The 17,864-nt window shown below is 41.7% G+C and overlaps 1 protein-coding gene across 4 annotated transcripts in view; it reads right to left on the bottom strand.

Moving 5' to 3' along the window:
- The window catches only part of tp53inp2b (tumor protein p53 inducible nuclear protein 2b), a 15,883-nt gene extending 3,409 nt beyond the window's left edge, over positions 1 to 12,474 (bottom strand). Inside the window, exons 1-4 of one of the 4 annotated variants that reach the window (XM_079173757.1) lie at positions 12,390 to 12,474; positions 1,604 to 1,994; positions 321 to 885; positions 1 to 213 (exon numbers count right to left, since the gene is read on the bottom strand). The exon at positions 1 to 213 is cut by the window's left edge and continues 3,409 nt beyond it. In XM_079173757.1, coding sequence (XP_079029883.1) covers positions 1 to 213; positions 321 to 885; positions 1,604 to 1,727 — 902 coding nt within the window. In that variant the 5' untranslated portion in view covers positions 1,728 to 1,994; positions 12,390 to 12,474. Of the gene's footprint in view, positions 214 to 320; positions 886 to 1,603; positions 1,995 to 6,533; positions 6,867 to 12,389 lie in introns of those variants that run through there. The other 3 variants (XM_079173755.1, XM_079173758.1, XM_079173756.1) reach the window with 3 other exon arrangements.
- Between the last annotated feature and the right edge of the window lie 5,390 nt (positions 12,475 to 17,864).

Raw genomic sequence — 17,864 nt, 5'->3', positions numbered from 1 at the left:
GCGTGGCGAGGGACCTGCTGCTCCCTGGTGCGGTTTTGGCGTTGGATGCGGTTGCGGCCCAGATGGCGTCGCTCGATGCGGGCTTTGCCGCGCTGGACCCGGGCCACTTGGGTGACCTTGACCAGAGCTCCGGCCTGGGCAGCTGCTCCGCGGCTCACCCTGGTGGGCATAGTGCTGCGGGCGGCGGGGACGGCAGCTGGTTCTGCCACTCTGCTGCAAAAGGTAATAAAAAAGGTGTGATTACTGTGATTGGTGCTGGAAAAAAAAAAAGCAGGTGAAGGTCAAGTGCTGCCGTCATAAAAGAGGGCTCATGATCTCACCTCACGCTGCTCGCCAGGCTGACAATGCTCTCCTCTCCCACCACAGACAGGTTGGAGACCATGGAGAAGCTGCTCGGGGAGACGTACACAGACATGCTGGGGTGCTCGATGAGCAGGTCCTCCATCGGGCTGGCCTCCGCTGTGGCTCCCTCTGCAGTGAAACAGGGGGGAGGGGTGACAAACCAGCTCTCATCCATGCAGCCTCTCTCTGGGCCTGCCCTACTGCTACCCCCGCGGCCCCCGCACTCACTTCCGGAGCCGGGGGACACCGACGGGGTGGAGGAGGGCGTGGACAGTCTGGCCCGTCTCGGCAGGGTCACGGGTGCGGTGGCACCCGAGTGTGACGCGCTTGCGCTCGGACAAAACAGGGGGTCCGATGGTGCAACTGCACCCCTCGCCCGACCTTTGTGCATCCTACGGCGCTTGTGAGGTGGGTGGGAAATCGGGGCCGGGCATTCAGTCCTCGCATGTGTGACTTGATGATTTGATTGGTTACTGTCTGGGAGTGATTGTGCAATCAGTGGGGATCCCATCACATCCTCCGCCCGCGTCATGCAGTCAGAATCTTCAGGGCACATGGCAGCGAGGAGGATCGGGGATGAGACGGCCAATAAAGACAGATGTGGATGTTGCAAAAAATAATAATAATAATGCAAATGTGGTAGATTTCAAAATAAAAAGAAAAAAAAACCATGCGGGTTGAAAGGGGGCAATTTTTTTAAGGGATCACATACGCACGCGCACACATACCAGTGTGGGGGGGGAATGCAAGGGTGTTTAAAAAAAAATTAAGGAGGGGAAGAAGAGGGGGGTAAGGAAACACAGAACATAAAAGAGTCACATCATTAGTTGTGTTGACCCTCTAAGGTTGCGATTATGTCAGTGACATAATGTTTTGCCTTGATTCTGAATTTGACGTCGCTTTTGATGTTTTGGCACATTTTCATACTCAATAATTGCCTTTCGTCATGATTGAGATCATAAACAAAAGAGGAAGAGGAGATGCATGTTCACAGAGAATTATGTTTCTTTTTTGGTATACGGCAGCCATGTGGGAGAGCACCGGTGCGGTTGCGCCCACGCCCCCCCGACTGATTGGTCACCTCACCCCATCATCCCCGTCATTACTTCAAGCGTTAGTCAGTATCATAGTCATGCAAAGGGGGGAACAGAAGTGCTTCTCAGCTACCTCAATCTTTGAACATAAAACACAATTCTTTCCCCAGTTTGGTAAAGTTTGGCTCTGAAAGGCCACTGCACCCCCCCCCGCCGTTGAGACTCACCAGGCAGGTTGACGAGCATCCATCCCTCCTCGTCGGCCTCCGTCACACAGGGGTTGGGTCCCTTCAGGTCAGCCGCCACCTCCTCCACCTCCCCAAACAGCAGGTTGCTCAGGCGCTGGAACATGACCGCTCGTGTTGTCAAAGTGTCGATGACTCAGGTGCTTTTTGTCGTCCGCAAAGAAAAAGCTGTAGCTGCCGTTTTTGAATTTCTTATTTGTGTTTAGGTAATCGCTTGTTGCGGGATTTTAGTAATTATTTATCAGATTTTTTTATTCTCTTTTTTTTTTCTTTTTTACTTGAAGCCCTTTGCTGGATCTCGGTTTTGACAAACAGGAGTGGACAGGCTTCAGTAGTGCAAATATAAGGTTTCACTTGGTTTGGAGCAAAAGGCCTGGAGAGAGAGAAAGAGGAGGAGGGTTAGTGGTAATCAGAAGAAAAGGTCAACATGTTTTCTTTGACAAGACATCTTAAAAAAAGTACTGCTTAGTCATGGTACATTAAATAATCACAATGAGCAATGTGTGTGGTAAGAGTTATTTCAAGACACATTACAACAAGTTGTAACTATTGTTTGGGCTCAAACCTCAAAGCGCTCTGACCTGTATTGTAATGACATGTTAAATACAGAAGCTGTTTATTTCAGTAACTTGCATCATAGATGAGGTGGGACTCTTGAGATCAGCTTGGACGAAGAAACAAATGTAGTGTTTGTGACCTACTGACAAATGTAAGTAAATACTCTGTCTAACTGCTTTAACTTTGCTTTGTTAAGCTAGCAAGCTAACTTGCTTTGTTAAGCTAGCAAGCTAACTAGCTTTGTTAAGCTTTAGTCGGTATAAATGACTTATGTTAATGACACTAAGCAATTAGTTAGCTTTGTTTGTCCGGCATGTTTCATCAATGTAAGGCTGCAAAATCAAAACAATGACCTAAAATACGGTCTGTAGTACCAACCTCTACAATACCACGGAGGAATTGTTATTAACTCTAAACTCATATCTCATATTCAACGTCTACTTTAAAGCCTTTGTGTAAGTGATGTAAAGAAAGAAGTTAAGTATTAAATGTATTATAAAGAAACAAAGGTTGAATATCCTGTAAACTATTGGATTTGACTGCAAAATATTTAATCAAATGTAGATTTTTAAGACCTCGTTTCTAAAACATCTAAAAACAATTTGGCATTCTTTGCAAAATCCTAAGACGTGTAAATAGTGTTTTTATTGGTGAACTATTTGTGACAGTCATGTTTGAAAAGCTCGGAGCGCTCAGTGCGTACAAGACCAAGCGACTGGCGCATCACCTCGCGCGAGCGTCACTACGACTGTAAACTACACTTTATATGCACCGTCTCACACACACACATTTGATCCACTGTTAATATTGAATCTCAACCCAGACAGGAATATTTAGATCCACAACTAAAGAGAAAACGATCGAAACCTTAACTTTGAGATGCATCAGCAGAGCAACACTGAGCTGGCTCGTAATAAATAATGTGTGTTACGTAAAAAACATTATTTAAATTAATCATCAAGCAAGAAAATGGTGGACAATGTCTGCACCCCCTTCCCCCGAGAACTTTAGATAACCACTCAGCACAGTCTCAGGCCAGATGGACAGGCCAGAGAGGAAGAGGAGGAGGAGGAAGAGGAGGAGGTGATCCACAGACCTGGACTCTCTCAAAGTCAAACAAAGTGAGTGTGCACGATGTTAAAATGCAAAGACCGACAGGACGGAAGGCACTGAGGCAGATGACAAGTGTCTGACCTAAATATGAACGCGGTGATGTAACGTTGAACAGATGTTTGAACAACAGCTCACAAGACAAACCCTCACATGTTCAGAGTTTACTTGAATGACTGAAGAGAGCAAACTTCTGTCAACACGCAAAGATATCGCTTGAATTTGAGGTTAAACTGGTTTCTTCTCATATTCTTTTTTTGTTTTTTTGCTCAGCCCATCTGTAGTTTCAGAGTGTCAGAGGTTTAAATTCCAGATCATGACCTATTTCAGTGCACGCTCTGTTTGACCCTGCCGCCTGACCTGTCTTTAATTTCTCATGGAAATCCAATATGTGCCGCTGACTTTCAACCATTTCATCCAACTACACGGGGGGGATCGAGACACGACGGAGGTTGGTATTAACGAAGGAGCGCAGATTAAAAGGTGAAACGGAGTGCGTGTGACAGACATTCATCTGCAGAGACGTGGAAGGTGATATGCATGGGTGCTTAGTTGGGAAGCGGACACTTTCTGTCCTTATTTGGAGAATCACCATGGACACCAGAAACAAAACGAGGGACGACACATGTTAGTCCATGTCAGATGGAATAATAATTTTTAACGAGTCACTGTTAAGGAGACTGTTGCATGGGTTTAAAATGAGAGAAAATGAATTTAGGGGAGAAAATTGGGCCAAAAGCTACAAAATGTTTTTTTTAATGCTCCTTCGTTTTGACTCACTTTCTAGGTCACGTGTTAAAAACATGATTCCAGTCGCACGCAAAGGTTGTTGGGATATTTTGCAAAGGAAAACCCCAAAAAAATTCAACAAACTGCGTCTGAACTGAGTCCGTCCTCAACACTGACAAGGTTTTAATGCATTCCTGGATGAACAGAAAGTCATGTGAACCGTGACAAATCCAGATAAACAAAATTTCGGTGACAAGGCCTGAGGGCGGCTTTGCATAAGGTGCAGCGAACATCCACAAAACACACAGACACTCAACACTGACTACATGCAGCACGTCCCTGATAAAAGAGCTTTATCAGTTGGGTTGCTGTACCAGCTAATTCAGGACTATCTGACTAGTGTAAATATAGCCATTGATACTGCAGATAGAGTGCAAATAACCACCACTGATTTGACTTATATCCTGGAGGAGACAGCTCCTAAATATAAGGCAATGGTTATTTACAAGTGTTATCTAACAGCTCACCCATTAACACTGATAAATATCCTTTGAGGCTGAATGTTTTACATGTGAGAAAGCAGAGGGTAAATGTCTTTTTTTGAACAGTTTTAGTCAAGACAATGTCAGTCTGGCTGTCCTCTTTTGTCTTTTCTGTCTTGGTGAGTCCTATTATTCTTTTAATGGTGGTCTTTTTGTCCTTATTTTTCCTTATTCAAATGGATTGCAGCTACAGTACAGTAGCTCCACTGTGGTAATAATTTATGGTGAATGTTTACTGAACCATCTTGTGCAGATGTTGTTAAATTAAATTGATAAGATAGGTCATTAAACCCGTATTTTTAGGATGCCTTTTTAAATGTGCAGTGTGTAGGATCTGGCGACATCTAGTGGTGAGGGTGCATATTGCAACCAACAGAAACTTCTCCCGTGTGCCAAAGGTGAAGGAAAACTACGGCGGATGACGCAAAAACACGAATGGCGCCATCTAGATCCAGTGTTTGGTTTGTCCGCTCTGGGCTACCGTAGTAACATGGCAGACTCTGTGAAGAGTACCCGCTCTGTACATAGATATAAACGACTCATTCTAAGCTGACAAAAACACAACAATCCTTATTTTCAGACGATTAAAAACTAAAGAAAAGATAAATATTAATACAACATTTAATTTCTACCAATAGATCCTCCTAAATGCTAAAAAAAAGAAATGATAAAATTGATAAAATAGGTCATTAAACTGTATTTGTAGGATGTGTTTTTAACATCTGGCTCAGCAGGTGAATAATAACCCTCCAGGGTTAGGGTTAGGTAATTCAAGTAAAATCTGGGCAATCTAAAACCTTAAGATTAAACCCAAAATACATGAAGATATGGAATACACACTACAGCAGAGAGATGCTGCCACCTTCATATGGTGGAATAACATTTCACAGGAACATTTGTAAATCCTAAAACACAAAAAAGGGGCCATTGAATTATGGATCTGTCTTTCGACATTGGTCCTTTTAATAAGGAGGTGGAGCGGAGCCGGATGGGAGGAGACTCACCAAATAAAAACAAGACGCCCGTGACGTCACGCACACGTCACTGAAGCTGCCAGAGAAGCTCCAGCTCTTTTTTTCTTTTTTTTTTAGGCGACCGGAGAAAAACAAGACATCTGAGGCGCAAACACACGGAAATAAAACGATATTATGACCTTTATACGTGTCGCTTTGTCTCATCTGCATGTTTTTGCAAAACAATCCGTTTGTTTAAATGGCTGTTTATGAGTGTCGACGGTCATCGTTGACGTTAAGAAAAAATTAAAAAATAAATAAAGGCTCCACACAGCAACGACGTGCAATGATATAGAAAGATAATTAATAAAGCGAGAATAAACCATCGAGCTCGGGGTCGGGTTGTCGGAGAGTTGTCCTGCAGAGAGAATCCAGCTCAACATTATCCGTGTAAGCTCTCCAGCTGAAGGGTCACAGCAATGACAGCTTGTGCCTCAGTGCACGAAACACATCGACGGGTTATGCAGCTGACAATGCAATGAAACTGATATTTTACATGATAAATATGAAATAACCCCCCCCCCCCCACACACACACACATACACACATCAACATCCGCCATCGACTCCACATCAGCATTTGGTGCAATTTACCAAACAACGGCTGCTGCTGTCCTGGAAAAGCCTCCATACACGTATGCAGGATGGTGTCATTTTTCATTTTTGGGGGGTGTTATAGGACGTCGAATCGACCCGATTAAACAGTCTGGTGTTCTCAAATCCATCCGTGGCCTAATAATAGGTCATTCCCTATTATAACGCGCAGCGGTCAAAGATAGCCTCTTAATGAGAATTGTAACCTGTTCTATAATGTCATGACGGCTGATCCTCTGCAGGCTAAAACAAATAAAGAGGAATGCAGAGACAACTGATACCTCTTCAGATCACACGCACACACGGACACGGTCATAACACTTGAAGCACAAAAAAACACAAAAACGAAGAGTAAAGAATGGCTTACCTGCCTTCGCAGTGTTATTCAAGTTGTAAACGCGATCTCACACACAGTAGAAACGACAACAATTCTTTAAAGCATAGCTTTAGATAGTCTTTAAGTGAGGTAGTTAAAACACCATTATAGCCACAAAAATAAAAGGCTTTCTTCTCAGAAGAAGGGCTTCGTGTAAAAAAATGTTTTACACGTTTGTTTCTTTCAGATCAAAACATCTGCAGCTTTTTTTCTGTCCTCCTCTCCTCTCTATATATTTATATATATATATATATTTTGTCCGCTGCAGATTTTTTATGTTTTCCTTCTGTTTATTGCTGCTTCCAGCTGATCCTCGGATCAGAATGTAGAACGTACAAAACAGCTGATTGTGAGATCACAATACGTTTGGCCACGCCCCCTCCCCCGCCCACAGCAAATAAACCGGCCAATCAGAATATTACACAGAGCCACAAGCCGGGCCTCTATGTAACAGGGTTGGGGGGAGGCTGTCAACCTGCAGCCCAGATGGAAACGGTGACTTCACTTCACTCGGAGACTGATCCGCGATCAGCTGCTGCTCTCACCACCCCTGCTGTTTGAGGTCACGCCCGGGGGATGGTGAACTGATCCTGAGTCTGTGCTAGATAATACAACAGGGAAAGATGATCTGCTGAGAGTAAAGTGACTGAGTGGTCAAATTGATGCTGGAAAAGAAGTTAGTTGCAACTAACCTGCTGTGTATAATATTAGACAGAGCATATTTATCCTTATGTCGCATTTTGTCACTGTTTATTTTAAGATGTTCATGCATCATTTTACTTTAGCGTGCTGAATATTGAACTCTGACCTCTTCCATATTCTCCTCTTGTGCAGAAACGTAATGCTCAAGTCAACCTTGAATATTCAAATTATTAAACAGCAACGGATCACAAACCATATTAGCTTTCATTGTGACACTGGTGATGTTACTTTAAATGTTCATTTGTAAAAAGAGTTCTTTCCCCCCACTCATCATCCATCTTTTCACTCCGCCCTGGTTTGGGGCGGGACCTCCATGTGCCACTCAATGTGCATCAGCCAATCAGAGGTGCTCTTTCTGAATGCAGCATTTGAGCAACCAATGAGCTGCGGAGAGGTTTTGAAAACCCCCTGGTGGTCACTTTAAAGTCTGCAGTCTGTAAAGCTTTGAGAATGCCTATTGCCTTTTATTATTGCAGATTGTGCAAACTGATGACTGTTGACATTAGTGTGTGTGTGTGTGTGTGTGTGTGTGTGTATATGTGTGTGCGTGTTCATGCATGTGTGTGTCTCTTTAGGTGAGGGATCACCCTGTCTCGTGTTTGTATGAATTCTATAGAGTATTATGCGTAATCCTCACTTAACTGTGTTTATAAGCCTATAGCTTGCCTGTGTTCATGCACGTATGAATGAGTGTGTGTGTGGAGAAAGTGAGCAGTTTTAGGTTCCTGGGTATCAGCATCACAAGCAGCCTGACGTGGTCATTAAACATCTGCTTCCTGGTGAAGACAGTTTAAAAACGGCTCAAGGACACTTAAGAAGGCAGCATTTCTCTGCCAAGTTTTGTTAATGTTATCAGAGGAGCAGCAGAAAGCATCCTGACTGGAAGTCAGGAGAGAAATAAGTCCGTGTGCAGCGCTGATCTTTTGCACTCAGAAAAACCAACGCTTTCAACCGACTTAATAAAATCATGTGAAGTATTTCCACACAATTAAACGGCTAAATTATGTTGGTCCAACTTAATTTACTACTGTCATTTTATACTGTAAAATTAGTTTGACCAATCCCATTAAGTTAATTCGGACCCAACCCGAGTGAATAAGTTGAACCAACCCTAATAAATTAAGTTGATTCAACATAACTGCCTAATGCTTAACGAAAGCAGTTCAATCATGTGGAAATACTTTCCATGATTTTAATAAGCTTGTTTAAAGCATTGTTTTTAGAGTGTGTGTTGTGTTTTGGTCAATCTATTCATGTACTTCACTCTAACAATATCGCTGCCAAATCAAACCCGGACTTTATCATTAGAAAAGTAGAATTGTTTCAGATTGAGCACAGCATGTGTGTGACTGGTTCAAACTGAATCAGAGTGTATGAACTGTGTAAGTGACTAAATTATGTTGTATTTTTATAAGTAATTGTATGGTTTTTGAATGAAAGTGTTTCATTTTGCAAAAGATTCTGAGGTGTTCCGCTATTTGTGTGTTGCATTTTGCACAGAAAATCAGAACGGAACATATCAACAGAATTTAATAAACACAGAAAAATCATTTGCGGAGACAAAAAAAAAGCATGAATACATTTTTTTTAAACTGCCAAATCACAGTAGTATTTCTATAGTGCTTATGTGCATTAATGAGTCCACAATTAAACAATTAGGTGTTTGGCCAGGTGGCACGAGCATTGGATAATTGGTCCATGAGTGTTGCACTTTGAATGGCAGCACAGCACATGGTTTTGACATGACAAACAAGTGACTTCATGTCAGATTTCCTGTGCCTTATGGAGAGAAACATGGCGTAAGAAGCCTTGTTGATTTAGAAATTGGATGCAAAGAAAATGTGTTTGGAATTTTGGAGACTTGAGCTGAGGTTTTACTCTCTAAATGTCAGTTTAAAAAATGATGCTTTTTGTGTCATGTTAGAGTGAAAACCACCTGTAACCGAGACTCTGGATGTGCAGCACTCTTTGGCGTCCTGCAGTGAACCAAAACCTTTTTGTCTCAGGACCACACATCACACTCACTCTACAGCATGTTATGTCATAGCTTATCCAGCTGCTTCTCTCTGACCTTTGTCACGTTATTATCACAGCGAGTGAGAGACGATAGCGAGAGAGTCCAGCACAGCACGAGCTCTTTAAAACGCAGGACGATAAGGTTTCAGGCTATACGGTTACCAGGTGCTAAGCAACTCACACTCGCACACAATCGACCTGCAGCGACGGTGATATCCAAACCCCCCCCCCCCCCCACACACACACCGGTAACACGGTAAACACAGAACAGTTTGTGCATCTGTGTTAATGTTTGTGTTCTCAAACTATGGTCAGAAGATGATGTCACAGGGACTGGTGGAACTTGTTCTTGAGGCAAACATATCGGTGATGCACAATATACGAGATATCGTAAGTATAGATAGATATATGATCACGTGTCATAAGGAGGAGAGGTTATGGTTTTCCATTGTCTCCCTCTCTTTGAGCTTTCACTGAAGTTGCCTGACTTCACAGGATTTCCACAATTTCCCAAAGCTGCTCGGAGAAATAGGTGAAAGGTAACAGCGATGCCCCTCTTTCTCTCTCTCTCTCTCTCTCTCTCTCTCTCTCTCTCTCTCTCTCTCTCTCTCTCTCTCTCTCTCTCTCTCTCTCTCTCTCCGTCTCTCTCTATGTTCATGAATGTGACATGCAGCTCTTGTCTAACAGCATGCCTGTCCTTGGCCGCAGCTGACTGCAGGCATGTGCGTGTCAATGCCCGAAGGCTTCAAACAAATCAAACCGTGCATTGTAAACACGGCTATTTTTTTCTGTAGTTAAGGACAGAAGGTGTGTCGATTGGACGAGATGACTCAGAGGTCTGGCTTGTCGCGTGTGAGTGTGTTGACACTTGAAACAGACAGTAACTTGTCTGTGATGAGTCATTCAGCAAATGTTTCCTTCCTTGAGTGGGGATAAAGGAGCTTGCGAGGGGACGCTGTGTCTGTAGAAGTCAGTACTCACACTAGAAAGTTATTTAACAGTTTTCTGTTTACTTAAGATTCTGTATTGAAGTAAAGACAAACAAGGAAAAACTGTATGAATAGGGGGAAGTGTGAAAACATGCAAAGGAAAAGTAAATAGTGAGGGTTTGTCCACTCATCGGCTTTCTTTGGGCTTCACTTCATGTCAGCGAACAAACATATGTATCTCGCCTTTGAAGCAAAAGCTTCATGTGTTAAACCTGCATTCTCTCTAATGTCCACCAGGGGGCGACTCCTCTGGTTGTATAGAAGTCTATGAGAAAATGACTCTACTTCTCTCTTGATTTATTACCTCAGTAAACATTGTAAACATGAGTTTATGGCCTCAATCTCTAGTTTCAAGTCTTCTTCAATGCAGCATGATGTCCATTTAGAGTCAAATACTACTTTGTGATTGACGGGTCTCCACCACGCCGTTGTCCTGTTTGTTGTCTGTGTTTATCGTGTTACAACTTTAACCCTTTCACAGTGTGTTTTCACTTCATGAAAGTCTTATTCTGTGTTCGGTTGTACTTTCTGTAGCTCGAGGCTTCAAAACACCAGACCACAGACAGACGGGTGACGTCTCTGTGACTCCGTTCACTTCTTATACACGGTCTATGTTTAAAAAGAAAAATGAAGGTTCCAAAGAGGAAACCAGGAAAGGACGAGACTTCATCTCTGTACGTCACTTTGACCTCCTCTCCTCTGCAGCCTTGGTGCCTCTTCTCTCAGGCCTCTCTCCGCTGGCTGCTGGCAGATGATAAGACAGCAACCTCCAGAAGATACGAGGTCAGACCTGCCAGGCCTGTTAACAACCACATCTTGGTCTGCGTGCGGATTAACCAGGACGTTAGAAGAGCCGGTGGGCGTATTTGTAAACATTTCAGAGAGTTAGCCGTGTCCATGAGCTAAAGGTGTTACGGCTCTTACTCCAGAGTTGTTGCACGAATGTGAGAGGGCGATCAGTCTTGTAATTGAACTTATTCAACACATAAGAATATTTCCCTGAATGTCAAGACTATTCCTTTAAAACACTGGTAAAGAGATCTCTGCATCTACACCAACATCTCCCAAATCCATGTTTGGATAGGCCTTCTGCAAAAGGACAACGACAAAACCTGAACATGCAAAATATCAAGATTTATAAATCTCAGAGGGGAATATGGAAAAAACAAAACCTGTAAAAAAGTTCAATAGTCGATTCAACTGATGCTAAATATGAGTCTTAACTGCTGAAGGCCTTCGATGTTTGATCCAAGTGTGTTTATCTGTTTATGAGTACAACTTTGAGATACTTCCATTTAATATATGCTGTAGTTACTATTAACTTTTCAGATTAAGGTTTTACAATAAAAAAACACATTGTACTTATAAATAGAGCTGAACTATTAGTTGATTATCAATAAGTCAATCGGCAACAAATTAATCAGCAACTATTTGTATAAACTATTGAGTGTTTTAAGACATATTGAAGCAAATAATAATAAAACAACAACACTGGTTTCATTCAGCCTCTCACATTTGACTGTTGGCTGCTTTTCTGTGTTTTCTATTATATATATATATAACAAGAAATCTGAATATGTTAATAAGGGATGTATAAATGTAATTCATTAAAGGGTTATAAAGTTGTTCAAACGTCCATCTCGACCAGCTGCAGTGAAATAATATGTAATTATCACTCACAGGGGCCATCTTTCTGCATAAACAGTACTTTCATATATTTATTTTTCGTATCATACTAATCAGTATAATAAAAGTGCCATTTGCTTTAGTGTATTCTCTTATTTCTACCCTCACCGGTCCCGTTTGGATCTGTCCACTGATCTGTCTGTGGCCTCAGATAAAGAATTTCTCTCTGCAGCTCATATTTCATGTCTGAACATCCTGCCCTCACGAGGACCCGACAGTCCAGAGATAATCCCCCCCCCCCCCCCCCCCCCCCCACCACCAGCACAGACTCAACATGGTCCCTGTCACCAATCCAAAACCCCATCATCAACTCCAGACCTGTTATCAATCCTCCCCTCCTCCTGGGAGACCCCCCCTCTGCAGGCCGCTGCATTTCAGTGTCTCCAATCCAACATGCACACCGAAGAAGAAGAAGAAGAAGAAGAAGAAGAAGACAGGAAGTTGTCAGTCTCACCCATTCTTGCCTCCAGCCCTCCTGATGCCCGCGGGCCATGTATGCCTCCCGTGGGTCCTGTCCCTACAAGGCAAACAGAGCCCTGGAAGTGGTGTCCTTGGCAAGGGGGGGGGGGGGTGTGCTAATAAACAGAGTATGAGTGAGGACAGTCTGTGCTGTCCAGAGGCTCCCCTCGAGGATGTTATGAAACAGAACGTGGGGAGGCTATTTTAAAATCCCCCCCCCCCCCCCCCCCAAAGGATTAAGGTGCATTGGGTGATGAGAAAGAACTAATTCAGGGGCCCACTGAGTTTATCTCAGAAAGCTGCAGGACATTTTGTCTTCATCCCCCACCAAGTTAGTGTGTGAGGAAGAGGAGCCCCTTCATCAGATGTGTCCCCTAACTGAAACCCAAACATGACCTGCAGACTAAAGATAGCACAGAGCAACGGAGGAAAAAGAAAAATGAGCTCCAAACACAACAATTACAAACCACAGCAAAACACAGCCCACAGTCTCTTGACGTGCAGCAGGATTGTTTTTAACCCATTCAAGAATTACTTCACTTTCCCACACACACACACGCACACGCACACGCACACGCACACGCACACGCACACGCACACACACACACACACACACACACACACACACAAGCAGAATAAATAGCCTACATGTTGTGTTACATAACTTGGCCACAGTCAGTGCAAAAATATCTCACTCAACTACCGTCACTTGACACAAGTCTGCCATCTGTTGCTCATAGAGTATTTAAGTAGACTATGTTTGAGCTCGTGATCAGACGGGGGATGTAGCTCAGTGGTAGAGCGCATGCTTTGCATGTATGAGGCCCCGGGTTCAATCCCCGGCATCTCCACTCCTTTTGGGTTTTTCTTTTTAATCTTCAATAACCTTTCCATCTCAATACACTGCTTGTTATGTTTATGTGAAACAATTCTGTTTTAGTATTCTGAACATAAACGTTACATCAAATCAAATCTATTTTTAGTAAGATTTCATTTGATATTTTTTACATTTTACTTCATATCTCGAAATAATGAGTCAGCATCTTAAAATAATCCTTTATCATGTCAACATAATGACTTCATACCTCAAGATAATGACTTCATATCTCAAGATAATGACTTCATATCTGAACTGACTGCAGTGAAGATGTTTAAATCAGAGGTTTGCCGTCAGAGGAAGGAATGAGAAGAGAAACTATGGGAGCAACGCTCATTTTGACCCTCAGCTTTGACCCCCAACTTCAAAAAAATAAAAATATTAGTATTAGTAAATATTAGTATCTCAAAATAATGACTTAGTATCTTAAAATAATGACATAGTATCTCAAAATTATTACTTCATATCTTCAATTAGTGACTTAATATCTCAAAATAAAGAGTTAGCAGCTCAATATATGGATTTAATATCTCCGATTAGTGTCTTAATATCTCAAAATAATTACTTAGTATTTCAAAATAAAATAATGTAAGAGTCTGGAGTCTGTAAAACTGCAAATAGATGTATGTGGCCTGTTGTCTATGTCCAATTGTCTATGTCAGCTAAATACACAAGAGAAGGTTGTTGTGTGTGTGTATAAATAATATATAATTGAATTACAATCTTTGAGATTGCCACTTTAGTAAACATAAAAAACAATTCAGCAATGCAGATTGTAAACGGCGGGTAGAAACACGACTGTTATAAAGATGTCGAGTTGTCAATCAGATCAAAGCTGCATTTAAGTGTTCTGCTAACTTTGCATTCATAAGGTTTTACCAAAAATAAAAAGACTCATCAATGAACGTTTAAAGAAATACAAGAAAACTGGTGGAGCATTAGGGCTTGGCATAACACACACACGCACACGCACACGCACACGCACACACACACACACACACACACACACACACACACACACACACACACACACACACACACACACACACACACACATTCCTCAGTGTCTAGTCTTTAATTATTCCATGACGTGCAGGTTTTAGGAACTTAATAGAGCTCAATCTGTGAGGTCATAGTTTTGTGACAGAGTGAAACTCTTGTTCTCTAGATGAGTGAGATCACTGTTGTGTATCGGTGCTACCCACAATGCACTGGGTGTGACTTCTGATTCATGAACTAACCTTGTGAAAGCCCGATGACGGTCTGAGTCGGTCTTTGACTGCCCCCTTGTGGCTCAGCTCAGAACTGTCTCTCTGTGGTCAGTTCACCATGTGACCGGCTGGTGGCGCCACTTCACAGCTTGTTTGTTTCTTCACCCCAAAAGTGATGCTGAGGGAGATGTGGAGTCTGAGGAGGTCCATTAAATAAAAGATCCTGTAAGTAATTATAACAAGAAACTATCTTAAAATAGTGGCAAAGCCCTTCAGAATAATGAGAAACAATGTGAAAATAACGACTTCATATCACACAAATATTGACTTATTCAAAATAATGAATTAATATCTCAAAAGAAAACATGTTAAAATGACTCAAAAATAATGGAAACATTTCTCATAGTGAGTTTGCATCTCAAAATAATGTATAGCTTTAAATATTGTACTCAAAATAATGACATCATATTTAAAAATAATGACAAAATAATGACGTAATATTTAAAAATAATAACTAAATAATGACTAATGTCTCAGAATAATGACTTTGTATCTCATAAACAATTCTCAAAACAATGACTCAGCAAATTTTAATTTCCATCTAAAAAATAATGACTTAATATCTCAAAACAATATTTCTTTAATCGCAAAATAATGAACAACACAATATTTAGAAATAGACATTAAAGGAAGGATGTAAAAGACAAGTTAAATAGATGAGTAGCTCAGAGAGAAATGAGAGACTCGGTCCACAATAAAATACTAGAAAGCACGAGTCAGAGGAACATGTTGTCTGTGTTTGAAATCTAAACGGACTCTCTGTCGATTTAAATAAAAGTCCAACAAAAGGATTCAGTGACATCACTTTCACAGCTGCTTTACATATAAAAGACGATGGTTATAAATAAAGTTTTTGGACATAACTTACAAATTCAAATGCTAATTATGACAATTTCACACAAATGTGTAACGAGATGAAATGATGACGTTTTTTACAGGATGTAAACTGAGATATTCAACCTTCAGGAAGTCATTTTAGTTTTTATTCTTTAAATGTTTTGCAGGTTTTCTGACTCCTCGTGTGGTCTCTCTCCAACATCTGACCATTAGATGAGCTTTAATGGTGCCATGTATATCATCATCACACACACACGTGCACACACACACACACACACACACACACACACACACACACACACACACACACACACAATCACCACCTCTTATAATAACAGAAAATGTTTCCATGTGAGAGAAATATGATTCATCATCATTTGTTCTGTCAGATGTTTGTTCATCACACAACTCACACGGTCACGTGGTTTTAATGATGTGCTGTTGGCGGATTCATTCACAGGTGATCAACACTCCAGGAAACATGCAGCGGCCGTATGTTTACAGCACACACACACACACACACACACACACACACACACACACACACACACACACACGGATGAACTGATCTCCTGTTCCTACGAGCTGAGATGTGACGCCACAGATCGTTTTCTGTTCCAAAGTACAGAATAGATTTTAAACGTCGAAGCCTCAGTGGCTCCTGAATGATCCTTGAAAGTATCATCAAGCACTCATGTTTAGTTGTGATCATTACTGACTGTACGGAATAATGTCAACACAATCTGTTCTTCAGTCTTTCACCTTTGGACAGATTGTCTGTTGTTGCCTCCAGACATTAAGGTGCTGCAAGGATCGAGTCCTAAAACCAGGAAATGCGTCATTGTGTTTACTCCTCCGGTTCCCTCTTCTTCAAGTCAAACAGCTTTTGATGCCTGAAATATTATTTATTATTTCATTTTTTTATATAAAAAACATCTCAACTTACAGGATCGCGTCTGCCTCAAGTTGAGAAGGATCACAAACAAATCACATACAGAAATGTTAGAAATAAAAACAGAAATAACATAAAATTGCAAACAAACAAACAAACAAACAAACAGCGGTGCTATCTGAAATAAACTTAAAGCTGTCGAGTTAAGAAAACAACCGAAGAGCGTTCCTGTCTTTAATAGTTCAGTAACTTAAACGTTTTTACTTTACTGAGTTTAGTCTTAAAGTATCTGCGTTTATGTGTAAAACAAATCCCTTGTAGCAACACAATGCTGAGAAAAAAAATCTAACTTCCTGTTTTCAACGCAGACCCTGAATCGACCTGTCTTCACTGACGTCACCACGAGCTGAAGAGATTTTAACGTTTAGTTGTGTGATATCAAACATGTCAGTAGAAGCCCCTCACTCGTCCTCCTTTAGCTCAGCGTGGAGACGTGAAGACTAACCAGCTTCTTACTTTACACTTCAAACATCATAAAAGTGGAGTTCATTTGAATTAGAGTTTTAATCTATTTATTTAAGGATGGTCCCTTCAGATGGAGCATCTCATTTTTCCAGGTGGTCCTCTGGACACAAACACAAATACAGACAAAAACACCATTACACAACACCACGTACACTACAAATACTCAGACACAGCTCCCACCACTCAGCCCTCAGCTACTTCACAAGAATACAATGAGATTGACGACGACCCATATGATCAATCAACACATCACATCAGCATAAAGAGCGATAGTGACTCCTGTTAGAGTGAAGAATGCATCAATTACAAACATGATTTAAGATGAGAACATGATTTGAATCATGATTTTGAATGAGCCGCGTCCGATTGCTTTGAAGATTATCGTGATGAACAAAACGTGTGAGCGTCACAATAATCTCAAATCTAAGAGAAAAATCTCACTGGATTTATGGAACCAGTGTGACGCACTACAGACATACGTCATCCCTGCAGCTCTCTATGGGAACCAGTGAATGCTGGGAGGAGATAGAAACAAGAGATAAACTCATTCTGAATTATTCCAACATTGATCACCGTTATCTGTCAAAACACGGTCGCGTAGCCGCTGAGCAGAAATATCTAATCTGCTGCGTGAACCAGGTGGAGATGCAGTCTGCACGTCTGCAGCACCTCTCAACGTGTCCGCGATCAAGATGGATTTTTAACCTAAAAACATGTGAGAGTGTACAGACCGTGTACAGAAGCCCGTGTGTGTGTGTGTGTGTGTGTGTGTGTGTGTGTGTGTGTGTGTGTGTGTTGTCCACACAAGCAGCGCTGCATTCCAGTGGGATAATCTTATCTCCCTCCTGCTGAGTTTACAGACCTCTGAACTGTAGGGCAACACACACATACACACACACACACACACACACACACACACACACACACACACACACACACACACACACACACACACACACACACACACACACACACGCACAGTCCACTTCATATGCATCTATAAAGAACCTGCGATGAGGGTGAAAGAGTACAAAGCGATGTATGCACATTGGAAACAGTCTGACAATG

The sequence above is a fragment of the Pholis gunnellus genome, assembly GCF_910591455.1.
Source record: "Pholis gunnellus genome assembly, chromosome: 2".
Taxonomy (NCBI): domain Eukaryota; kingdom Metazoa; phylum Chordata; class Actinopteri; order Perciformes; family Pholidae; genus Pholis; species Pholis gunnellus.
Note: the sequence above shows the minus strand (reverse complement) of the source record. Positions and strands in the feature narration are given on the sequence as shown.